The 26,276-nt window shown below is 37.0% G+C and overlaps 1 protein-coding gene across 7 annotated transcripts in view; it reads left to right on the forward strand.

Annotated features, from left to right (window-relative positions):
* Positions 1-26,276, forward strand: part of LIN54 (lin-54 DREAM MuvB core complex component) — a 75,496-nt gene that overhangs the window by 6,295 nt on the left and 42,925 nt on the right. For 4 of the 7 annotated variants that reach the window (XM_047856061.1, XM_047856060.1, XM_047856064.1 and 1 more), the window contains exons 2-4: positions 7,769-7,821; positions 12,752-12,875; positions 19,601-19,743. In XM_047856061.1, coding sequence (XP_047712017.1) covers positions 7,801-7,821; positions 12,752-12,875; positions 19,601-19,743 — 288 coding nt within the window. In that variant the 5' untranslated portion in view covers positions 7,769-7,800. Of the gene's footprint in view, positions 1-7,768; positions 8,485-12,751; positions 12,876-19,600; positions 19,744-26,276 lie in introns of all 7 variants that reach the window. The other 3 variants (XM_047856058.1, XM_047856057.1, XM_047856059.1) reach the window with 1 other exon arrangement.

Genomic DNA, 26,276 nt, shown 5'->3' on the forward strand with positions numbered 1-26,276 from the left:
TTTTATATTTATTTATTGTAATCATTCACTATCCTAAGTCAAACCCTCCATAAATCTCTGTCTCAAACTAATTACTGTAATAGCTTTCTAACTGGTCTCTCTGCCTCCAGTCCACTAAAATACTGAGATGAAGTTAATCCTACTAGAGTACAACTGTGATCATGCCATTCTACACTTGATCTTAGCCAAAAGGCCGAGAAGCGATGTGATCATGCCATACTATTGATTTCTAAGCTTTGTCAGGGCAAGATCTTTGGTTAATTATCCATAATGCCCTTACAAAGTTGGGAAGCAATAAGTATTTGTTAATTAAATGACTGATAAAAATTTTAAAATGGTTAAAAATTAAGAGAACCTTATCAATTTTAAGATGAATATAATTGCAGAGGGTATTAGTTAAAAGTTAATTCTGAGTATTTAAAAACTTATTTGAAAAGGAATTTCTCAGTTTGTGCCTTGTGAACTTGTTATTTTATTTGAAGTGTTGTGAAGTCTTAGAGCATTATATAAACCTGTCTTACTCAAATAGACAAACCAAAGTTATCTTTCAGACCCCAATGTAAATAATGCTAGAATTTTAGATGATACCTCTTCTCCATGATTAAATGATTTATTCTTCAAATTTGTATTGAGAAGTTATTATGTGGCAGCTCTGTTCTAGGCATTGGAGATATGGGATCCAGTGATGACGACAGACAAGTCCCAGTCCTCATGAAGCTTGCATTCTAAAGAAGTAGGGGAGGAAGAATCAGACTATAAACAGATACTTTCTAGTGGTAAATGCTATGATCGAAATACCAGGGTAATGTGACAGAGTGCCTAGGACAGTGGAGATGAGAGTGAGGGTGCTTTTTTAGGTAGAACTTAAAATGTAATATAATTGGACATGTTAGAAATCATTAGGTTTTCTGAAATCAGTGAATTTTTAACTCTCATTAGACTTAAACCATTCAACCATGTTCAACTGTGAGAAGGAAAAACTCAATGTATGGCTTCCAGAATTGTACCTTGCTTTTAGAACTTTGTTTTATGAGCAAAAAAAATATTGGAGGCATGAGGAATACATTGTATGTTCTGTCTTCTTTCCTACTCTACCTTGACGTGTAACCCTTTGTACAGATGAGGTGAAGTAAAGCCCCTCAGTCCTCTTGGCTTGTGAAAACCCTCTCTTTTCTTGGAGTGGTCCTCAACACAGTGGTGATGAGGTTGCATGTGCTAGTACATATCTTCCATTCCTAAGGGATAAAATTAGAGTGATGATTCATGTAGCTACATGGCCAAACCCTTTCCTGCCATGCCCGCAGCTCCTTTTCAGAGTTTCTTTTAGCACAGGCCACCATGCCTTGCATGTGACCCTGATTGAAACAGATATAGATGTCTAACTATAAAGCATTTATCATAGTCTGCTCAGTGGCTTTGAGGTGTGCTGGCTCCAGAATTCTGCAAGGCCCTGTACTGCATAGAGACTGGCCAAGTCAAGCAGACCTTTTCTTGTTAGAAGTTTGAACTTTACTCCTAGTTCAAGGGAGACTCTAATCCTGTAATTCCTAGTCTTTTTTAACAGGACAAATAAAAAGACATTCTGAATAGCAAGCTTCAAAATATATGAAGCAAAGATGCACAGACAAGGAGAAAAAGAAAAATCCACAATCATATCTAGGGATTTTAACAGTCTCACTAATTGATAGAAGAAGAAAAAGTGACAAAATAGAAGATATGAACAACACTATCAGCCAACTTGATATAATTGACATTTGTAGAACACTGCCCTCAGCAACTGTAGAATACATGTTCTTTTCAGGTGCACATGCAGTGTTCACTAAGATAGACCACATACTGAGCCATAAAATAAGTCTCTAATTTGAAATAATGGAAAGAGTATCACATTCTTTGGCAATAAATAGTAAATTAGAAATCAGTAATAAGATAGAAAATCCTCAAATATTTGGGAGTTAAATAGCATGTTTTTATTTTTCCATGGTTCAAAGATAAAATCTCAAGGAATATTAGAAAATATTTGAAGCTAATAATAATAAAAACATACTGAATGCAGCTAGAGGTTTGGGGCAAATTTTTAATATTAAGTGTTTATTTTAGGAAAGAAGAAAGGTTTAATCCGTGAAACTAAGAATTTTAGACATACTTTTTTCTGGGAAGAGCCAGATAGGAAATATTTTAGGCTTTGGAGGCCATGTAAATCTGTTTTATATAATTTATATATACTTTTCCCCCCAGCTATTTAAAAATATAAAAACCATTCTTAGCTGGAGAGCAGTAAACAGACTATGGGCCTGATTTGGTCTGTGGACTATATTTTACTGAACCCTGATCTATGCTTCCATCTTAAGCTTCTAAAAGAACAAATTAAACATAAAGCAAGTAGAAGGAAGGAGATAAAGGTAACAGTCAATTAAATAATAAATGGACAAAGAATTGAGAAAGTCAGTGAAGCCAAAATGGTTCTTTGAAAAGATCAATAAAATTGATACATCTTCAGCCAGACTAATTAAGGAAAAAAAGAAAGAAAGAAAAAAACACAGAAATTACCAAAATGAGGAATGAAGAGTTGACATTTCTACAGACATTAAGATGAAAGAATATTATGTATAATTTAATGCTAACAAATTTGACAACCTAGAAGAAATAAATTCCTTGAAGGACACAAACTACCAAATATCAAAGGTCACTGAGTAACCTGAATAACCCTGTATCTACCAAAGAAATTGAATTTATACTTAAAAAACAAGAAAGATTTATGTCTAGATGGACTCGCTGTTGAGTTCTAACAAACAGTTCAGGAAGAAATGGTAACAATTCTATGCTGACTTTTCCTGAAAATTGAAGAGGAAAGAATATGCCCCAACACATTTTATTAGGCTAGCATTATCCCCGACAGCCACTCTAAGAAAAAGAACTACACACCAGGGTCCCTCATGAATGCAGACAAAATATTAGGAAATAGAATTCAGGGATATATACAAAGTATAATACATCATGACTGAGTATAGAGCTTATTTCGGGAATGCAAAATTGGCTTAATAAAAAAGTCCATGTAATTCAAGGCTAAAAGAGAAAAGCTGTGTGATTATCTCAATATTTGCAGAAAAAGCATATGACAGAAATATCCATTTATGATTGGGGAAAGAAAAAGATACCAACCAAACTCCAAAAACTGGAATATAAATATGCTTCCTGAACCTGATAAAGGGAATTTGTGAAAAACCCACATCTAACAAATGAGATTGGGAATAAGGCAAAGATGTCTGCTCTTACCACTTTTATTAAACGTTTTACTGGCGGTCCTACTCAGTGTAGTAAGGCAAGGAAACGAAATAAAAGACACACTGACTGGAAAGGAAGAAATACAGACATTATTCTTAAACAGCATGGATTGTGTTTGTAGAAAATCCTAAAGAATCTACATCAAAAAACTAAAGTTAATAAGTGAGTTTACCTGGGTTGTAGGCTACATGAACAATATGAAAAAAAAAATCGTTGTATATACTAGCAACAATTGGAAAATGGAAAAACCAATTGCAATCCATCAAATAACATGAAGTGCTTAGGGATGAATTTATGTGCAAGACATGTACATTTGAAATATAAAACATTACTAAGATAAGTAAGTAGAGAGATATACTGTTGGGAGACAGTTTTCCATTGCTCTTTGCATTCCTGCACCTCTGCAACTGAGGCAGCAACTGCCCTTTTAAATGATCATTTCTAGGATGTTTGTATAGCAAACAGCCTTGAATGATAGAAATAGTGACTTGTGCTGTAGCCAAGGGCAGATTTGCTTATTGTGCAGTATAATAAAGATAATATCTTCTTGTGGACAAAAGGGCAGGTGTGCTTCAGCCCATTACAAATGAATCAGATTCTCTGAGCTCAGGGTTCTTAGTTGTGATTCTCTCATGTTCCTACTATACTGTAGAATCAAACATGATTCTCTCATGTTCCTACTATACTGTAATAAGTCCTGTGTCTCTACCTAGGACTACTGTGTGGTCTGCCAGTATCTGTGAAATGGTAACAGGAAACTTAGTTAGCTTACAAAGAGGGTCTGAAATCTCAGATTGCTCACAGGTCTTGGCAGTTTGGGCCATGAAAATGGAGTGCTGGCAGAGACATAGCTTTATGAAAGAGGAAGGATGAGAGCCATGTCGACTAGGTTAGGGGATATGAAAAGATTCTGGCATCTAGTAGTGAATGCTGTCACCCAAGTGGTGGCCAAGGGTGGCAGGGGCAGGGGAAGTATTCCAGTGTTCTGTCTCTTAATGGATAGTTAGGGTCTGAACGGAGAGCCCAAATGGTGCTTTGATTGTTGTACACTCAACTCTGTAGCCCCAACTGAAAGGCAGTGTGGCTGTAGTCACTGAGTTAAGGATCCCGAAAGCTGAGATATTGGTGTCAGAGGATATAGAATTTTGGGTGAATTAGAAGTTTGTTTAGTTGAGTTGGAACTGTGGGTACTTGAAACTGAAAGTAAATTCATTGCCAAACCATATCTCCTTCTGTGACTTCACTTCTCCCTCCTCCTACACCTTGACTTCAGGTGCTTTAAGGAGAAGGATGAATAGAGATTGGGCAAAGATCTCCCTGTCCTTAAGCGGGGACCAAAGGCCATACCCACATGTCTAAATATACTGGTGGAGATTCAGAGCAGGGAGTCAAAACTTTATGGCTCTGTTGGATACTGGCACCCAAGTCATCATCCTGCCTTATTCTGTGGGGAATAGAGTGTGCAGATGCAACTGATGGGGCTTGGGCACCGTTTGCAGTAGGTAAGGGAAGCTAATGTGACATGATGGGTTGGGCCCTTTGTTGTTATGTACTATTGTGACTCCCATTGCTAAAGACATAATTGGTGTTGATGTTTTTACATGTCTACTTTAGGTTCCCATAAATATCTGAGGGGATTCTCCTGATCAGAAAGAGTTGCATGTAGAGAAATGTTAGTACTTTGAAGTCTCAAAATGCTAGTCATTCCTTTGAGCTACAAGTTATTGTGACTGATGATTTTATAGTATATATAAAGAGCTTATCCAGCTCAATAAGAAGACAAAAAAAGCGGGGCGCCTGGGTGGCTCAGTCGGTTGAGCGGCCGACTTCGGCTCAGGTCACGACCTCGGCTCAGGTCACGACCTCGGCTCAGGTCACGACCTCGCGGTCCGTGAGTTCGAGCCCCACGTGGGGCTCTGTGCTGACAGCTCAGAGCCTGGAGCCTGTTTCAGATTCTGTGTCTCCCTCTCTCTCTGCCCCTACCCTGTTCATGCTCTGTCTCTCCCTGTCTCAAAAATAAATAAAACGTTAAAAAAAATTAAAAAAAAAAAAAAAGAAGACAAAAAAAGCCAGTATATATATTTTTTTTTTTTTTTTTTTTTTTCCAACGTTTATTTATTTTTGGGACAGAGAGAGACAGAGCATGAACGGGGGAGGGGCAGAGAGAGAGGGAGACACAGAATCAGAAACAGGCTCCAGGCTCCGAGCCATCAGCCCAGAGCCCGACGCGGGGCTCGAACTCACGGACCGCGAGATCGTGACCTGGCTGAAGTCGGACGCTTAACCGACTGCGCCACCCAGGCGCCCCCAGTATATTTTTTTAAAGGCAAAAGATTTTAACAGGCACTTTTCAAAAGAAGATGCACAAGGGGCACCTGGGTGGCTCAGTCAGTTAAGCATCCGACTTCAGCTCAGGTCGCGATCTCACGGTCCGTGGGTTCGAGCCCCGCGTCGGGCTCTGGGCTGATGGCTCAGAGCCTGGAGCCTGCTTCCGATTCTGTGTCTCCTTCTCTCTCTGCCCCTCCCCCATTCATGCTCTGTCTCTCTCTGTCTCAAAAATAAATAAAAACGTTAAAAAAATTTTAAAAAAAACGAAAGAAGATGCACAATACACTGCATATATAAAAAGATGCTCATTGTTGTTAGTCATTTGGACATTGCAAGTGAAAACCACAATGAGATATCACTTCACACCCATTAGAATGACTAAAATTAAAAAGACTGATAATACCAGTTGTTAGCGAGGATGTGGAGCTGCTGGAACTCTTGCACATTGCTGGTGGGTGTATACAGTGGTACAGCCACGTTGGGAAATAGTTTGGCAGTTTCATGGAAAGTTAAAAATAAATTTACCTTATGACCCAGCAAGTCTACTTCTTTGTCTTTATTCAAAAAATATGAAAATATATATCCATAACAAACTAGCAGTGTTATTTATAGGAATCCCAAACTGGAAACACTACAGATGTCCATTCACAGGTGAATGGATAAACAAATTGTGGTAGATTCATATGATAGAATATTACTCAACAATAAAAAGGAACAGAACTTGTAGTAAGTGAAGGAATGAAGATAAATTTCAGTCGTATTGCATGGTTCCTTTATGTCACAAGTACATAATGTATGATTCCATTTATGTGAAATCCTAGAATGGGCAAAAGTCAAAACTAATCTATAGAGTAGTGGTTGTGTGGGATGGGATGTTTGGGGTAGGGGATTGACTGTAAAGGAGTAGACTTGTTTTTTTCTTCATTTAAAAAATATCAGTGGTAAAAGTTTAAGGCAATGTAATTTTGTGATTAAAATTATGGACTTTGGTATCATAAAACATATCCTGAGTTTGAGTCTGGTCTCTGTCATTTACTAGTTATGTGACCTGGGACGGATTTTATAATCTAAGTTTCTTCATCTGTAATATGGGAGTGGTAATGATACTGTCTTAGAATGGTTGTGAGGATAAATTGTGCTATCATTGGCAAACACTCAATAATGATTAATTTTGGCCCTATTAGTATCTGTCAGTGCTAATTATAATTTGTTGCTCATGTCTGTTAATCTCAGAATGGGTATTGTATTTTTGTATTTTAAAAAATGGGAGAAAGAATGCTGATTAGGTTTCTGTGGATCTTTAATGTTGTATGGGCAAGCAACATTACTATTTAGTCAGTCATGATCATGATGTAATGTTTAGATAAGGGTACTGACTTCTTTATTGGAAGTTCTACATAACCTTTGGCTAAAAGCATCACAATACCGGGGTGCCTGGGTGACTCAGTTGAGTGTCCGACTTTAGTTCAGGTCATTATCTCATGGTTCATGAGTTCAAGCCCCACATCGGGCTGACGGGCTCACTGCTGTCAGCGCAGAGCCCGCTTTAGATCTCTGTCCCCTTTTCTCTCTGCCCTTCTGCGCGCATCTGTCTCTCAAAAATAAACATTAAAAAACACTGAAAGTAATAAATAAAAGCATCATAGTTCTGATTTGTTCATAATCTGCTTTATTATTATTACCACTTTTTTTGTAATGAGACTGGTTTTTACGCCTTTTAAATGCTTTCTTTTTTGACATTTTAAATGGCCAAGGAGGATTTGAGAATCTTTTTTCCAAATAAAGTTGTTTTTGGTATGAAGTTAATTGATCAGACTTGAGCCAAATAAGTCATTTAATCTGCACTTGCTGAGATGGATTACTCTGGAACTCCTTTAACATTATTTTGAGTATTTAATGGATTTTTATAGATGGCAAACTACCCTCATTTTAGGACCTAGCTCCCTAGAGATTTGAAGATATTTTCCAATATTTGTTTACATTTTAATCTTTCTTTGTGTGAATCAGCAGTTTTCAAGTTTGTCAGTAGTTTCAAGTTTGTCGCTCAATTATACATCAGTAATAAATAATGATTTTGTCACTTGCATTTTTTAAATAATTTTTTTTCTTAAATCTGTTTTGAAAACTAGTAATTTATTCATTTTCAACTTTATTGCAGCGCCTGATCAACTTTCTAGCTGGAGAACGATCATGGAGGTGGTGCCAGCTGAGGTGAATAGTTTGCTTCCAGAGGAGATAATGGACACTGGTATAACTTTAGTGGATGATGATAGTATTGAGGCTGTTATTGTTTCATCCCCAATTCCCATGGAGACAGAACTGGAAGAAATTGTCAACATAAATTCTACTGGTGACTCTACAGCCACGCCCATTTCCACGGAACCAATCACAGTGTACAGTAACCACACTAACCAAGTTGCAGTGAATACCACAATTACTAAAGCAGATTCTAATACCACAGTGAAACCAGCTTTTCCAAGTGGCCTTCAAAAACTTGGTGCTCAGACTCCTGTGACTATATCAGCCAATCAGATTATTTTAAACAAAGTATCACAGACATCAGATCTTAAACTTGGCAATCAGACCCTTAAACCAGATGGACAGAAGTTAATTTTAACAACTTTGGGCAAGTCTGGTTCACCAATTGTTTTAGCACTACCCCATAGCCAACTACCCCAGGCTCAGAAAGTTACAACTCAGGCCCAGTCAGGAGATGCTAAGTTACCACCGCAGCAAATTAAAGTAGTTACCATTGGAGGGAGGCCAGAGGTGAAACCTGTCATTGGTGTCTCAGCATTGACCCCAGGAAGTCAACTGATTAATACAACAACTCAGCCCTCTGTGTTACAGACCCAACAGTTAAAAACAGTACAGGTAAAAAAAAAAAAAAAAAAAAAAAAAAAAGAAGGGGGCTTATTAATTCAATTGCATGTTAAAAATTAAATTGATTCTTAGTTGTGTTTGTAGGGTAATTAAATGCATAGTTGTTATTGAATTCTTTTGAATGTTGCTTTTAGTAATTTTGTGGGTTTTTTTTTTTTGTAAAATTTGATATGTCTAATGCTTTGAAAATGTTTGCTAGAGGACTTAGAGCAAACTTAATTTTTGTTAAATTTCTAATTTAGTGTATTTATAGCTTTTTCCTCATTTTTAAATGCATTTTATTCTCAGTAGTAGTTTGATTGCACGTATGCTCTGCTGGTATAAAGATACCAGAGTTGCTGCTAGGCTGTCAAAAAATCATTCAGACATAATTTTTTTCAGTTAACAGATGGCCAAAGTCTAGGAAAACTTGCTGCTCTGAGAAACCCTTGGAGCCAGCAATGGTACATACTAGCCAGCGTGTGCCGCCTCTTTGCAGTTTACTGTCCATTGCCATCACTCATGTTTACAGTGTGGAAGAGGCAGTGTCACATGATGGAAGGTAACATATTGGCTTTAGAATTGGACCAGCTGGATTTGAGTGACCTCTGTGCTACCCTATCACCTGTGGAACTTTGGATCGGTTACTTCTCTGAGTTTTTTGCTTTAGCTGGAAGATGGCTATTTGATCATGATGAAATACATAGTAAAAGATAGTACTGATGTAGTTCTCAAAACTTCAAGGATCCTTCAGAATGGTTCCTATTGTTAGTATGAACAGGATCCTAAGATAGAAGGTTAACAGAGCATACATTCAAGGGTTCCCAGTTTTTTATGCTCAAATAGGCCTTTTGAGGTCACCACTGCTCTTAAAATAAAATGATCCACTTAATATCAGGAAACACAAATGCATTCCCTGTTTGAAAGGTTCATCTTCCAGAAAAAAGGAGGTGTGAGTTAGAGAACTCACGCAGGTATATAAAGCAGTAGGAAGATTTGAGGAACTATCCACACTCTGCTGATATTAGAAATAATGTTTTGGTTATTATGTTGGCAAAATAACTAGAAGCTTATTTTTCTTGGGTTTTTTATTTAAGCACTTTGTATGATTTCTCAAACCTTGTAATTTGCCCATGTTCCTCCTGCCACTATTAAATATTTAGTGCCCTTTTCTTTCTTGTTCATTATCATCTGTCACTTATCTCTACTTCCTTTTACTTCTTTTGATGAGAATCTCTTGAATGAGATATACTAATACCATCAAGCATCTTGTTGTCAAGTATGTTGTCTTTTTAAAATCAGTTTTGAAACTTGTTTTTATTAGTTTACCAGAGTTTATCTGGCTTTGGAGATGTGGATCATAACCACATTCACAATAAACTGATAATGAAAATCAGAATGTCATTTTTTTTTCATTTATTAGAGCAATGTATGCATGCTGTTTCATGACCAGTTTACTTGTATCTACAAGGTTTCTACTACAGTCCCCTAAGTACTTACAGTGAAAGCATTTATTGTTAATTTTATAAAACCTGATTCTGTTTATTAAAAAAAGAACTTCTATTTTAAAAAAATAACAAAAACAGAAGAAACCCCAATTAGAATATTGTTCCACTTGTCCAGTTATTTTTAGGCAAATCAGATCTTTCCAATTAAAAAGTAAAAAGCTACAAAGCTCTAAAGCCTAGAAAAAAAAAAAAAAACAAATAAGAATCTACACATCTATGTTTCCTCTTTAGGCACCAGAATATGTGGTTTAGTATTACACGGTGTATATGATTCTCTGGTTTTTTTCCTAGACAATCCTCAGCGTTGTCTTAAGTTTAATCAGAGTATTGAAACTGTTAGGGTATGGACAGCAGGTAAGGGTGGAAGAAGGAGACCCATCTTGAAAAATGAAGGAAAGAGGTGACAGTTGAGGCCAGAGGCAGTAACAAAGAGGTATAGTTATACTTAATTACAGATATATAAACACTTTCCCATGTTTCTTGTGCGTAGTGTGTAAGAGTAATTAGTAACTAAGAGTTTGGAACAATATAGCTCCTTATTGCTGAGTCTATATAATACAATGCCAATTATTACCTGCATGTATTATTTGATTATATATTGGGCTATATTTGTAAATTTCCTTTTTTGATTCATTTTTGTCTTTGTTGATTAGATAAATTTATTAAAAGTGATACTTTATGTTTTGTTTTACTTAATAATTTTGTTCTAGAGTAGTTTAGAATTTATAATACAAATTATTATAGTTCCTTGAAGGAACTATAAACTGTTATTTTCAACAATGAGCCACTAAAGAAATGTAGCCACAGGGGCAAATTGGAATTATTCATTTGAATAACTAATGTGCCTTTGGTTGTATTGTTTACATTTTTTCCTGATTGGTAAGTATTCATATAGTCATATGATTGTGAAAATCAGTTAAAAATGGAGAAATACTCTAAGCTCCTAAAAGAATGTTTATTATAAGACATGGGTTTCTAAGAACATCAATACTTTTATCTTTAGAGATTATTAATAAGTCAATAGATGACATATTCTGACTTATTTTAGAATTTAGGCCTGTAAATACATTTGGGAAATATATCCCCTGTATGTCTCCCAAATTGCATCAATGGTTATACATTTATTTGGATATATCAGTTTTGCAAGCTGGATTTTTTTTTTTTTAATTTTTAATGTTTATTTATTTTTGAGAGAGAGAGAGACAGAACGTGAGCAGGGGAGGGGCAGAGGGAGACACACACACAATCCGAAGCAGGCTCCATGCTCCTAGCTGAGCTGTCAGCACAGAGCCCGATGCAGGGCTTGAACTCATGAACTGTGAGATCATGACCTGAGCCGAAGTCAGATGCTTAACCAATTGAGCCACCAGGTGCCCCCAAGCCGGGTATTTTTTTATACAGTAATGGATCTCCTTGTTTTGTTTTTTTAAAAAATGATTTGTATTTCATTTATATTTTTTTTGTCAGTAACATGTTCTGAGTGTAAGAAAGTAATATATTCTAAGTATAAGGTAATGTATTATTTAGTTTATAATTTGAGCACAGCGCTGATATTTTTCTAGGTCTGTGATCCATTGCAGCTTCTGGTATGCTTATGTTATTCAAATTGGTCGTGTTTATTCATTTAAAATTTTTTTGTAATGTTTTTATTTATTTTTGAGACAGAGAGAGACAGAGCATGAACGGGGGAGGGTCAGAGAGAGGGAGACACAGAACCCGAAACAGGCTCCAGGCTCTGAGCTGTCAGCACAGAGCCTGACGCGGGGCTTGAACTCACGGACCGTGAGATCATGCCCTGAGCCGCAGTCAGATGCTTAACCGACTGAGCCACCCAGGTGCCCCTTGTGCTTATTCATTTTAAGTCTTTATTTCCAATAATAGCAATTTCAGGGCCTTAGTTTTCATATCTAACAAAATATTTAATGTCTCCCCTATCACAACTAAATTTCTGCTTTTAACTTTTAGAAGAAGCTATGTCTTTGCATACATTGATAATTTCAATATTAAAACATTGATAACTCTACCCTCTTTGACTTGTGGAGAATTTTAGTTCAGGTGAACAGGATGCCAATATAATTTAAGATCAGGAATGAATAAATATAGACCCTACCTTCAAAGAATTGATAGTCTAATAAACAGTATTTTAGCAAATGGTATTTCTAGAGGCTTTGTCTTCAGAATAGTCTGTTTTGCCAAACTTGTCTCTTTGTATCCTAGGATATTAACTTACTCAGTTGTTTGTTTATCTACCCTAATATATAGATCTAAAGCTGAGGATCTAATCATAACCTGTCTTTAATGTGTATTCATATTTTGCTTCCAGGGGCCAATGTAATTGCATTTACAGGTGGCTTCATCATTTGCACTATGCTTTCTTAACTGACTCTATCTTTTTATTACTGAATAATTTGTTATTTTGAGAAAGAATATTGCTGTCATGTTTTATTGTTTATTATTAAGTAAGCATTATTAAGCATTAAAATTATTTTTAAATACTCTTGGTTTTCATCATATGCATATTATCCTACAGACTAAAGTAAGGATTTATAATAAAATGTAAAGGTATTGCTATATATTGGCTTAAGGATGGGATCATATTAGTATTTTGATGAATGGCTGCATTTTAGATGTTTTTAACATTAATATTTAGATATATTCTGTTAAATGAGCCGGTTTCATATGTACTTCTGTATATCAATCTTCTGTTTAATTTTGACTGAATAGGTGTTTTACAGAAACAAATGGCCTTCATAGTTATTTATATATTTCAGATTGCTAAGAAGCCTCGAACACCAACCTCTGGTCCAGTAATCACGAAGCTGATCTTTGCAAAACCAATTAATAGTAAAGCAGTTACAGGACAGACAACTCAAGTATCACCACCAGTCATTGCAGGTTATATTTCTTTATAGTTTATTAAGCTATATATTTACCTTCCTTTTAGGTTTAAGAAAGGCTGTTCTGCCATCTTGAAATGTGTTAGTGCAACAAGTAGAGTTATTATTATAAACCAAACTAGTTAATAAGAAATGTTATTTCTTACACTTACTTAAATGTGTGCTCTGAGCAAATGCCTTATCTCAAAATCAGTCCATTACTTTAGTCTCCTTAGTTTTTGGTAGAATTTTACCATGAAAGTAGCAAAGTCTTAACCTTCAGTAATACTAGCTAACATTCATCTAGTGTTTACCACATGCCTCGCACTATTCTTAGCCCTTTACATGTAGTCACTTATATAGCCCTTGGGCAATCCTGGAAGGTAGGTACTAATAACGGCCCCATTTTACCAGTGTAGAAATGGAGGCACTCAGCCAGTAAATGGCCGAACTGGGATTTGAACCCAGGCAGTTTGTCTCTAGAGCACACGTAGCTAAGTTTAATAGATTTAAATTAATACACGTGAGAGTATACTATTTCATGGTTTCTGTTGGTTTTTGGTTTCAAAATGCTTTATATGCAGTTTTCTATGAACAGAAAATGGTCACAATGATAGTAATTACTTATGTGATAACAAAATTTTAGCTATATTTACCAGCAAATTCTTCAGTGTGGCTGAATGCTCTTTATTATATACTTTAATAATTTGTCATCACCAATTACTGTAACACCTCAAATCTTGACTTTGAGTATTTCGTTTTCTTTATTAGTTTATCTGCCATTGTATTCCCAATCTGGCAGTTCTTTGACTTTGAGATCTCTGATCTGTTAATCATTCTTTCTCAAGAATCACTCACTTCCTGTCCTCAGATTCTTCCTTAGTCAATATGGAGTCCAAGACCCATAATTATCACTTCGTAGCAACACCATTGATATTCCTTTCCCTTTCTCCTTCTATAATGGCTTAAGTCCAGCACTCTTCTTACTCTGCCTGGCAAGCAGTGTGATCTTTCTAGAGACATACAGCCATGGTGACTGGTCTTTAATTCAGAGCTGTACTAACATGAACGTTTTCACCACTTAGGAGCTCATTTCTAATTTCCATTGTGTTTTAAGGGCTTATGGAAGTACCTCTGGATGGTAAACTTTGACTAGATACTTTCAAATGCTAATTACCCATTCCTAGAATGTGTATTCTTGAGGAAGGTACTTTAAATGTTAACTAACCATGAGGGGTAGGTGGGAGAGGATATATATGAAAACCACTGTCCACCATTTTTGATAAATTTATAGACAGTGTAACAACAGGCAACTCTGAAGTCAGTGGCAGTGATCTGTCATTTTCCTGAAGCTTTGCATTGTGTTTAGGGAGGCTTCTCGTTTTAGCAAGTGAGAGGAGGCATGGAAAGATTGTAGTTTGAGGGCAGTATTGTTGGGTGAATGTATTTTTCTCTTTTGGCCCTCAGCAGAGATTTGTGATGTTATAGGAGGCTGCTGTCTTGAGGGCTGTCATGGGGACAAGTATGGCCCCAGAGGGAAGATTGGAAAGCATTTGGATTTGGATCTGGTTCCAGAAGTGGGCTTCAGTTGGCTGAAAGTAAGGAAGGCTTTGGATGTATCGATGAAAAAGGGACCCCAACATTCCCCTGGGAAGTTTTTGGGAGTTTTTGGTGGAGGGGGTTAACCAAGAGGAATTTCTCAGTGCAGTGTTTTTACTATTTCTGAGCTTGAGAGAGTCCCTTACATTTTTTAATTGTGTGGGAAAATTATACGCTAAACAATTGTGGTGTTTGTACATGTGCCTGAGTGAACATTTGGTCAATGCCAAGATTTCACCTTTGACGTTTGACTATAATGATATCATTGCTGGGTCTTTGGGTCATTTATATAATGTGTTTGCACATTAATCATAGTTTCACCTTTTAATTACGGGCAGACTTCTTGGCCCTACCAAAAAGCATAGATAGACTTCTATTAAATTTCATTAGAATCATTGGCATTAAGTTCAGTTTGGAGAGAGAATTTCCACTGTCAACTAGTTCCATTATATAGCCTTTTAAATTCTTAGGAACTAAATTTTAAAACACTGAAGTACCTCTACTGTTGAATTCTCTTATCACAAGGAGGTTCTGTCATCTTTATATTGTAGCTATTGACTTTTCAAAGTACATTTAGATTGTTTTTTAACGACTTTTGGGCTTCTCATTGAAGATGGAAATCTTTTTCTGTCTTACAGTCAAGATAAACTTAAGTTTGTGTGTAAGTGATTTTTTTAAAAATGCAGATCTGATCTTGTCACACCCTTGCTTCAGATTTTCTTGGCCATATTCATTTCTTATCAGTTTCTTGGCTTCAGTCTGTCAGATTTGAATTTAGATGCCAGTGCTTTTTTAACATTAAAGGCATTTATGATCGAATACATACCTTTTTCATTTTCACCTAATTTAACTTATTTTAAGAAATTACCAAATAGACCATGTTCTCTCGGGATTTAGGATCTTGGCATTCCTTTTTACTTATGATGCCTTTGTTTGCCATACTCTTCCCCTGATCATCTCCTATGTATTCCCTTAGAATTTAATTATACCTACCAAATTCTTAACTTTAATTAGACTTCTATTACATTTCATACTGGTTTTTAATATTTCCATTAGTCACACTGTATTATAATACTTGGTTTTCTTGTCTGTTTCCCCTACTACATTTATAATTTTTCTTAGTGGTAATTTTTTGGCTTTGTTTTGTTTGTCATGTAATTTTTAAAAATTAATTTATATTGGGGCACTGGGGAGGCTCAGTTGGTTGAGCCTCTCTCTGTCTCTTTCTCTCTCAACAAAACAAAACTCCCTTAAAAATTAATTTATATTTAAAAATTTTTGATAAAAATACATACATAAATTGTGGCATAACATACATAACATTTTAATCATTTTTAAGTGGACTATTCAGTGGCATTAAGTATATTTACACTGCTGTACCAGTGTCACCACCATCCATCTTCAGAACTTCTTTCATTTTGCAAAACAGAATCTCTACATTATTAAACAATAACTCCCCATTCTTCCCTCCCTCCCAACTCCTAACAGAAACTTTTTGTGTCTTATCAATTTGACTACTCTACATATCTCATATAAGTGGAATCACACAGTATGTGTCCTTTCGTAATTGGCTTATTGCACTCAAACAATGTCCTCCTAGTTCATCTGTGTTGTAGCATGTAAGAATTTTTTTTTAGGCTGAATAATATTCCATTGTGTGTATGTGCCACATTAACGATAGTTCTTTTACCTTGTTTATCTCTCTTTCCAGACTTGGCACAGTTTCTGGCACATAGATGTGGTTCAGTGAATATGTATTTTGAATGAATATGTATATCATGGAAGCAGTGTGGTGGTGTGGAAGGAGCTATTGGGAAACTTGGGTTTTAGTCATAGCTCTTGTATAGATTTTGTCTGTGATCTTGGGTAAATAATTATCGATTCCTCTTCTATAAAATGTTGATTCCACACACTTCAGAAAGCTTTGGAGACAGTTTAATGAGATACAGAGGTCCTTGTTATCAGAGCTCCCGAGGTACAAGGTTTCTACAGTGGAGCAAGCTTTATCAATGTGAAAATATTCACTAATAAATTAATCTCTTAAGAATTAGTCCTTGCTTAGATAAGCCAGCTCCCTGCCTGTCCCCCATCCCCTATCTTTTGGAGTATGTTTCTTGATTCTTGGAGAACACCTGACAGTGGAGTGTAAATACCTTGCAAATTGATTTCAAGGGGAGGTTGTAGAATTTGCATACTTGTTGAATCTGTCTGTGGAGCTAAGGATAAATAGGGATTTGGAGATTAGATAATCAGGAGGGATGCTATCTGGATGAAAAACAAGCAAGCCCCTCAAAAAGAATAACTTGAGGGGCGCCTGGGTGGCTCAGTCAGTTAAGCATCCGACTTTGGCTCAGGTCATGATCTCATGGTTCGTGAGCTCAACACCACCCCCCCCCCCCCCCAGGCTCCACACTGTGTCTCCCTCCCTCTCTCTCTGTCTGCACCTCGTGGGATTCTCTCTCTCCCTCTCAGTCTGCCCTCACTCACTCATGCTGTCTCTCAAAAAACAATTTTTTTAAGAGTAACTTGAATTTTAACAAGTATAGAGGGTTCTTGGGAAAATTGATGAAATCCTGAAATATTTTGGCCTGGCAGAGATGACCTTCAGTATGATCAAGTTGTGCCCATTCAAACTGCATCTGTCATTGTGCTGTCACACTAATTTTCAGAAGAATCCTCTTTCCCCTAGACTTAACAGTTCATCCTAAGAGTTACTGTAGTTTTAATTATAAACTCGAGTTTTGTTAAATATAAGCAAAAAAAAAAAGGAAAAAGAAAAGAAAACTGAAAGATTTACTCTTAGTTTTCTTATTTGTAGTGAAATTTTTGTCCCTGTCTTAAATGAATTCACTTTAAGTGGCCTTTTCTGGATCAGCTATTTTCAGGAATTGAGGATTTTCTGCATTAACTTTTTCTGACACTTTTTTCTGAATTTATGTAATGCCAAACAAATAAGAAGTTATAGTAATAACCGTAAGTGATGAGCATTTTATAAAACTGTGTCTTTATTGGTCATTTCTTTTCTTTTTTTTTAATGTTTGTTTATTTTGGGGGGGGGTTGGGGGAAGAGCAGAGATAGAGAATCTCAAGCAGGCTCTTCACTGTTAGTGCAGAGCCGAATGTGGGGATTCATCCCATGAACCACGAGATCATGACCTGAGCCGAAACCGAGTCAGATGCTTGACCGACTGAGCCACCCAGGTGCTCCGATAATTTATTTTCTTAATATAATCATTTTTTGGGCTTCAGGTTTATCCCACAGATAACTAGTTTTAGAAACTAGAACAGGCAATCATTTTACTTCAGGCAGGTTTAGCACTTTAGGGTGGTCTAAAAATATTTGATGCAGATTCATTTAGTTTATATAGAATTGACTTAGTTATGTTATTCAGGTTAAAAAAAAATCAACTCTCAACTGAAATTTGTTAATGACTATTTCAATGAAATTAAATGTAAGTGTGTACTACAAATAAATTGAAAATATTTTAAACATTCATAAATGTCAGATCAACTTGATTTTAAAAAAGAAACTCTATACTGTGTCAGAAAAAAATAATCCGGAAGCTCTTAAGTGCTAGTTTTTTATTTTTGTCTAAAGAGAAAGTCCTTTCTTTTTTCTCTTTCTCTCCCCTCTCTCCCTCTCTCTTTCATCTCCAGATATATTTATAAGTTAAATCATAGCATCTAAGAAGGAATTTTAGAGATAATGTAGTTATCTACCTTTTCTCTTCTTTGGGTGCTTGAATTCCCTTTTCAGCCAGTGAATTTGATTATACAGCGTCTGCTTGGAATGCCTTCAGTGACTAAAAACTCACTTGTGGTGAAACAGTCTTTTCAAGTGGAAATTTTTGTTAGAAGTTCTTTCCTAGTGCTGAACTGAAACTTCTGTTTCTGTGCATTTGTGCTATGCATCTGATGTGATAGAGAGTGGCTCTAATCCTTCAACTTGACAGCCTAGAGATGAGTCGGGATAATCTTGGCTTTCCTGCCATAATAAAAATCTCTAAATCTCAGAAGTTTAAAAAAATTTTTTCACTTTTTATTCATACTTGATAAGATCACATATCCATTGTGGATTAGAAAGGGGGCTCTTCTTACAGTCTCACAAGGACTCAAGCTGACAGAGGAACCGACATCTCAGATGTGGCAGAGGAAAAGTAGAGCTTTGGAAGGTCTTGCATTGGCAGAAATGTTCTGGCCCAGAAATGCAATACCTCTACTCATAGTTCATCAGTTAGAACTTGTCATGTGACCCTAACCTAATCACCAGGAATGGGGTGGGGGTGGGGGGTTCAGGGAGTACACAGTTCTACCATGTGCCCAGAATGGGAGAGAACCAGAATACTTGGTGACTAGCACTAATGACTGTCACACAGTCTTTCAAGAATTTGGAGATGTGTCATGTCTTTGTATTCCTTTCTTGACTAGGATAAAAATTCCTAGTATTTCAATTCATTGTGAGATGATTCCCAATTTCCTAACCCATCCAGACACCCTACAGTTTTCTGTGTTTTTCCTGAAGGGTAGTGTCCAGAAGGGTTCACCGTATTCCTGTACTCCTGTTGGAATCTGTCCGAGAAGAACTTTTTGTTTTCCTTTTGGCAGTCTAAAATCAGATAGTATTAAATCAGATAGTCTTCAGGTTAGTCCAATGTCTGTTTTATAGATGTGGGTTGAAATTGTATCCTGAATGATTTAAGTTCAGTATATGTGCTGCCGAAGCGAGCACGTAAGTTCAGAGTAAAACAGCTGTAGTATAGTACAGAGATTAAGTTTTGAGACTTGGATTCAAGGCCTGACTTTCAGGAACTGTGTTACACAGGGCACGTTGCACAGTTGTCCTGAGCCTATTTTCTGATAAATATAACTTAACAGGATTGATGAGAACAGTGAGAAGTGTTTTCATGGACTTTACATAAAGTGGTATTAAGATACTAAGTGTTACTAAGAAGCATTGTTTTGTTTCCTCCTGACTAGTTTCACCTTAGTTCATTAGGGCCTCACTTGAGTGTTTAAGTTCCTACCTGGATACATATGAAATAGTGAACATACAGACTACAGTCTTTGTGGGTGTAGATCATCATCACATACATTTTATATCATTATTGAAAAAAGTCAAACTGATGTGCTGCCTCTCATTTGCAGGTAGGGTTCTTTCACAGTCTACTCCCGGGACTCCATCAAAGACCATAACAATATCTGAAAGTGGTGTTATTGGATCAACTTTAAATTCTACAACACAGACACCAAATAAAATAGCCATCTCACCTTTGAAATCGCCAAATAAGGTAAAAAAAAAAAAAAATTAGCCACAAATGCTCAAGTGTTGTGGTTAATGCCTTTATGTTCTTACTAGTCACTTTAGATACTTCAATTTTAACATATTCCCAAACAAGTAATAGGCTTTCATCGAATACTAGATTAATTTAGTAATCAAGAAAAAAGAACTTATTCTAAACACATAGTAACTTAGTAATCTTTTTGCATGCTAAGATAATTTCCATGGCCCATATCAATGCGGGTACAACAAAAATCTTTTGAATGAGGTACATAATGTGTATAGTTCTCAAGTTAATATTTGTGCAAAATTATTATCTTTGGGAAGTCACATATGTAGTGACTATATGAATATAAAATGTTGAATGTAACTTTATTGTTATTTTGATAAAATACTCTGTTTTCTGCTTAAACTGTCCTGGGTTTTGTGGAGACCTGAGTTTTTGCTGGGTGACAGATTACCCAGAGTACTAGAAATTGCCATCAAATGCTGGTCACCAGATTCTCAGAGTTTTTAGATTTAAGTGTAGTTCATTCAAAGCATTTGAAAGCTTTTCATGATCTGTTTTTATTTTAAGGTAGCTAAGTACTTGTCATTTTACTCTTAGTTCACTTCCTAAAACACGCAGATGTCATTATACCAGCATAACATTTTGAAAAGGTATATTTTAAGGACATTTCAGGTGTAAAGCTAACTTACTGCCCTTTTTATGGCCTTTTTCATTATTTACTACTATTCATAAATAGAACAAACATTAAATATTTGTTTCACATTTTTTAGAAGTATAGCTGTTGGTTTCTGTTATAATGAGACTTGAATATAATATATAAATATGATGTCTTTTTCACTTTATTAATAATGGGATTCTACCTGCATGATAATAGAAAATAATTATTTACTTAAATGGAATGAATGCAGTAGATATTTGAGTGCTTACTATGTGCTATGCCTAGTGATAGGCACTGGGGATAAAAGCATGAATAAGACACGTTTTTCACTTCAAGCAGTTCAACAGGGAAGTTAGACGTAAACATTAAGAATTGCCCTACAGAATCAAGACAGTTACAGGTGGGTTGATGAGCTCAGCTGTGTGTTGGGGACACTGTATACAAAGGCTGTTCTTGAAAGATCTTAACCTTAAAGGTGGTTTGGGTCTTAGCTGTGGGTGAGCAGTGGAGGTAATACTTGCTTTGAGGTAATTTCTCAATTGAGGTAATACTTTACACAAAAGGGGAAAAGTGTGGCCCTTTGAGGGAACTATATTGCTCTGGTAGTGTGAGTGGTGAGGGTACGAAGGTTAGAGAGAAGGTTTTATTATCTGCAGGGGAGTTTGCATTTTATTGTTCTAAAAGACTTTCTGTGGCTTCCCATTGCTTCTAGAGCAGTGGTTTCCTTGTCTGTATATTGGGATCACCTGGGAATACCTGGTTTGTATTCCTAGAGACTGTTTTAATCGGTCTAGAGTTTGGCCTGGTATCAGGATTTTTAAAAGCTCTCTAAGTGATTCTACCCTAGATTGAAAACCACTACTCAAGGTTAATATGAGATTTGCATGTTTTTTTTTTTTTAATTTTTTTTAGAGAGGGAGAGAGAGAGCAGCACACAAGTGAGGGAGAGGGGCAGAGGGAGAGAAAGAGAAAGAATCTCAAGTAGGCTCCATGCTTAGCACAGAGCCTGACTCAGGGCTCAATCCTGTGATTGAGATGATCAAGAGTCAGACACTGAACCAACTGAACCAGCCAGATGCTCTAAGATTTGCATTTTTAAAAAGATGATTCTTGTGGCATTATGAAAGACAGTCTGGAAGAGAGACCAGTTAGGTTAGTGATTCTCAACCATGTATGAACTTTTGAAACACCCTGGAGACCCCCTTGAAAAACTTATGGCTGGGTCCTACCTGACTCCATAAATGAGGATCCCCATAAATGGAGCCGAGGTATCAGTTTGAATTTAGTTTTAATATTTTAAGATTCATAAGTATGGGCCAGGGTAGAAAATCACTAAGTTAGATTATTCCAGTACTTTAGGTTTGAGCTAGACTAGTAGCTAAGGGGCTTGGGAAGAAGAGATGTGTTAAAAGAGGTTTTAAGACATAATATTGGATGTCAGGGTCTTAGGGAGGGGGAGAATCTAGGATGACTCCTAGGTTCCTGACTTGATTAACAGAGTAGATGGTGGCACTGTGGACTGGTAAGTCTGGTATATGGGCTATATCTGATTTGCATACAGATAGGAACTAGCTTTATTTTTCTCTCATCCTTGACTTTAGCTATGCCATCTTGGATCTTCCTTCCCTACATCTTGACAAGAGGTTATTTTTAACTATAAGAACAAGCCTTGTTTTGGTGATTAAATTCACAAGTATGAAAAGTCTAGTCAAAGACTTAAATCTAGTTTGAAAGCTTCTCCCCTGAACTCAGACCCAATCATGACTCAGGGACCATATAGTCAAGAAGGGGAGTGTGCTCTGTTTCCTTCATTTTTCTACCTCCTGCCCGTTTTTGCTTTTGGCTTCTGATTGGAAGGAAGATTAGAAGAGAAAGGACAAAGACTTCTGTGACCAGGACTGTTGTAATGTAGCTGCCAGTGTAGCAGGTGTCCAAGTGTGGACATTTACAGTTGTGCATTTAGGAAAGTTTTTGAAGATCCCCATGGATATGTCCCCATTGCCCACTTCTTTGTTGAGAGTGTGGTACACACTCAGGCTATCTTTGGCAGTTTTCTCCTGGCTGTCTCTTACCTCCTGTAGTCTGCCCTACGACCTGGTACTGCAGTGTACCAGGCACGTGTAGCACAGTGTAGCAGAGGCACGTGTCTTTGGCCCATTAAGACGCTTTAGCCCTTCTGCAGCATCTGTTTGCCTAATGGGAAACCTATTGAAGAACCCACTGGTAGAAGTACAGCTTGACTAACTACTGTCCTCCTTTTCCTTGCTCTACAATTTTGACAGTTCCATCTAGCCTCTTGCATTCAGAATTCTCCCGGCTGGGACCAGTTTCTGTGTTCACATATGTCCTAAACTCCTGCAGGTATGTGTCAGGTTCTCCCAAGAAATCTCTTCCTGCATCCATTTCTGGTGGCTAGACCAAGATAAGCATTCTTATCACTACCAAAAAGTTTATTATAGTGTGTTGCTAGCCAAAATTGAGATGTCAGGTTTTTCCTTCTTCTAGTTATTAGTCCATCCCAGAGGTTTTCTTGGAGAACCCCTGCCTTTGTTCTTATGGAGGTATAGTCTTCTCTACATTTATAAATTCACTTCTTTTTTTTTTTTTTAATTTTTGAGAGAGAGAGAGAGAGAGACTGAGTGCAGACAGCTGAGGGGCAGAGAGAGAGAGGGAGACACAGAATTTGAAGCAGGCTCTAGGCTCCAAGTGTCAGCACAGAGCTTGACACAGGGCTTGAACTCATGAACTGTGAGATAATGACCTGAGTTGAAGTCAGATGCTTAACCATCTGAGCCACCCAGGTGCCCCTACTTCTATTTCTAATCTGTTTGGTTTCATTTCTTCTTCTTTTCTTTTTGTTTTTTCAATTTCATTTATTTATTTGTTTTTAAATTTACATCCAAGTTAGTTAGCGTATAGGTGCAACAGTGATTTCAAGAGTAGATTCCTTAATGCCCCTTACCCATTTAGCCCACTCCCCCCCACAGTAACCCTCTCTTTGTTCTCCATATTTAAGAGTCTCTTCTGTTTTGTCTCCCTCCCTGTTTTTATATTCTTTTTGCTTCCCTTCCCTTCTGTTCATCTGTTTTGTATCTTAAAGTTCTGATATAAGCAAAGTCATATGATATTTGTCTTTCGCTGACTAATTTCACTTAGCATAATACCCTCCAGTTCCATCCATGTAGTTGTAAACGGCAAGATTTTATTCTTTTTGATTGCCGAGTAGTACTCCATTGTATATATATATACCGCATCTTTTTTATCCATTCATCCATCGATGGACATTTGGGTTCTTTCCATACTTCAGCTATTGTTGATAGTGCTGCTATAAACATTGGGGTGCATGTGCCCCTTTGAAACAGCATACCTGTATCCCTTGGATACCTACTAGTGCAATTGCTAGCTTGTAGGGTAGTTCTATTTTTTAGTTTGTGAGGAACCTCCATACTGTTTTCCAGAGTGGCTGCACCAGTTTGCATTCCCACCAGCAGTGCAAAAGAGATCCTCTTTCTCTGCATCCTCGCCAACATCTGTTGTTGCCTGAGTTGTTAATGTTAGCCATTCTGACAGGTGTAAAGTGGTATCTCATTGTGGTTTTGATTTGTATTTTTTTTTTTAACGTTTATTTATTTTTGAGACAGAGAGAGATCATGAATGGGGAAGGGTCAGAGAGAGAGAGAGAGACACAGAATCTGAAACAGGCTTCAGGCTTCGAGCTGTCAGCACAGAGCCTGACGCAGGGCTCGAACTCACAGACCCTGAGATCATGACCTAAGCTGAAGTCAGACGCTTAACCGACTGAGCCACCCAGGCGCCCCTGATTTGTATTTCTCTGATGATGAGTAATGTTGAGCATTTTTTCATGTGTCGGTTGGCCATCTGGATGTCTGCTTTGGAGAAGTGTCTGTTCATGTCTTTGGCCCATTTCTTCACTGGATTGTTTTTTGGGTGTTGAGTGTGGTAAGTTCTTTGTAGATTTTGGATACTAACCCTTTATCTGATATGTCATTTGCAAATACCTTCTCCCATTCTGTCGGTTGCCTTTTAGTTTTGCTGATTATTTCCTTCACTGTGCAGAAGCTTTTTGTTTTGATGAGGTCCCAGTGGTTCATTTTTGCTTTTGTTTCCCTTGCCTCTGGAGATGTGTTGAGTAAGAAGTAGCTGAGGCCAGGGTCAAAGAGGTATTTGCTTGCTTTCTCCTAGAGGATTTTGATGGCTTCCTGCCTTACCTTTAGGTCTTTCATCCATTTTGAGTTTATTTTTGTGTATGGTGTAAGAAAGAGGTCCAGGTTCATTTTTCTGCATGTCGCTATGCAGCTTTCCCATAGCTGGTCCAGCTGAAAGGTCCAGCTCTCCCAGCACCATTTGAAGAGACAGTCTTTATTCCATTGGATATTCTTTCCTGCTCTGTCAAGGATTAGTTGGCCATACGTTTGTGGGTCCATTTCTGGGTTCTCTGTTCTGTTCCATTGATCTGAGTGTCTCTTTTTGTGCTGGTACCATACTGTCTTGATTACAGCTTTATAATACAGCTTGAAGTCTGTTTGGTTTCATTTTCAACAGGCAGGAGATGGATGATAGTGATGCTGTCTCTCAGTAAGTCTGCCATGGATGCCTTTGTCTTCCTTTTTAGAGTGTGAGGATTTATCATTTGTAGTTCTTAGCCTTGACCTCACTTCACCCAAATTTTGAGATAATAGAAAAAATTCCATTATCCTCTTAAACTAGAAAGGAAATATAGAGAGAATAATTGGTTTGGGCAAAGAGATGTTGTTTAGTTCTTGCAGATGTTTGTTATTGAAGTACTCATTAATATCTTAAGTAAAATGTCCTTTAGGAAGCTGAATATAGGCAGTGACTAAAACTATGCATATAGATGAAATCAACCAGGGAGCATGAGGTTATGTGTACAGATAGAAGAAAGCAGGACTGAACCACAGAAATATTAAGAGTTATTAAAAGAAAAGGAGTCAGTGAAAGAGAAGGAATGATAAGAGGTAGTAGGAGAAACCAAAAAAAAAAAAAAAAACAAAAACAAAAACCAAAAATAAAAATACTGGAAAGAGAGATGACTTCAAGAATGCTCTTGGGCTATAATTTTAAATACCAAGAAAGTCAATTAAGAAAAAGACTGAAAAGTAAAGCTTTGCCCCCATTGGTCAAAAGTGGTCAAAAGGAAACTCCCAAGTATCCACCTTTCCCTACCTGCCAACACTCAACAATCTTACCACCATCTGCCTTGAATAGCCAGGACTTCTCTCATTATTTATCCCTATTTACATTGGGTACCATCCAAAGGCCCAGACTCCTACATCACCTTTTATCTCCCACATCTAATCTCCTTAAGGTTGTCAGTATCTTCTGTCCTTGTTCTCACTTATCCCCAACTCTTGAACTACTTCCATTGTGCCCTGTCTGGAGTTCGTATCAAAATAATCCCCTAAATCTTCAATCTCTTCGCTGAATGTTCTTTTTATCTTGTTCTAACAGATACCCAGCTCTCCCCTACAAGACTGCTTCCCCAGCAGATCTCTTAAATGATGGCCATTTTTTCCTCCTTCAGCCATTAGGCCACTGATCCTGCAGTGGAGGGGTCGGACTACATGTTTTCCTTCCTTCCTCTCATTACTATCTGAAAACTGTTCTCACTTTCTTCTCCATCTTTGACACTAGTGTAACCAGGTTTCTTATGGGAAGTCAGGCAAGTCTTAATATTTTCTCAATTTACTTGATACTATAGTTGTCTATTATTATCGGACGTATTTCTTCCATTATATTTATTTTGTAAAGTAATCCTCAGTTCTCTACAAAGTATTTATTAGACATGTAAATAAGCACTATACCAATGCAAACGTGATTCTGCATGGTTTACTTT

The sequence above is a fragment of the Prionailurus viverrinus genome, chromosome B1 (genome assembly GCF_022837055.1).
Source record: "Prionailurus viverrinus isolate Anna chromosome B1, UM_Priviv_1.0, whole genome shotgun sequence".
Taxonomy (NCBI): domain Eukaryota; kingdom Metazoa; phylum Chordata; class Mammalia; order Carnivora; family Felidae; genus Prionailurus; species Prionailurus viverrinus.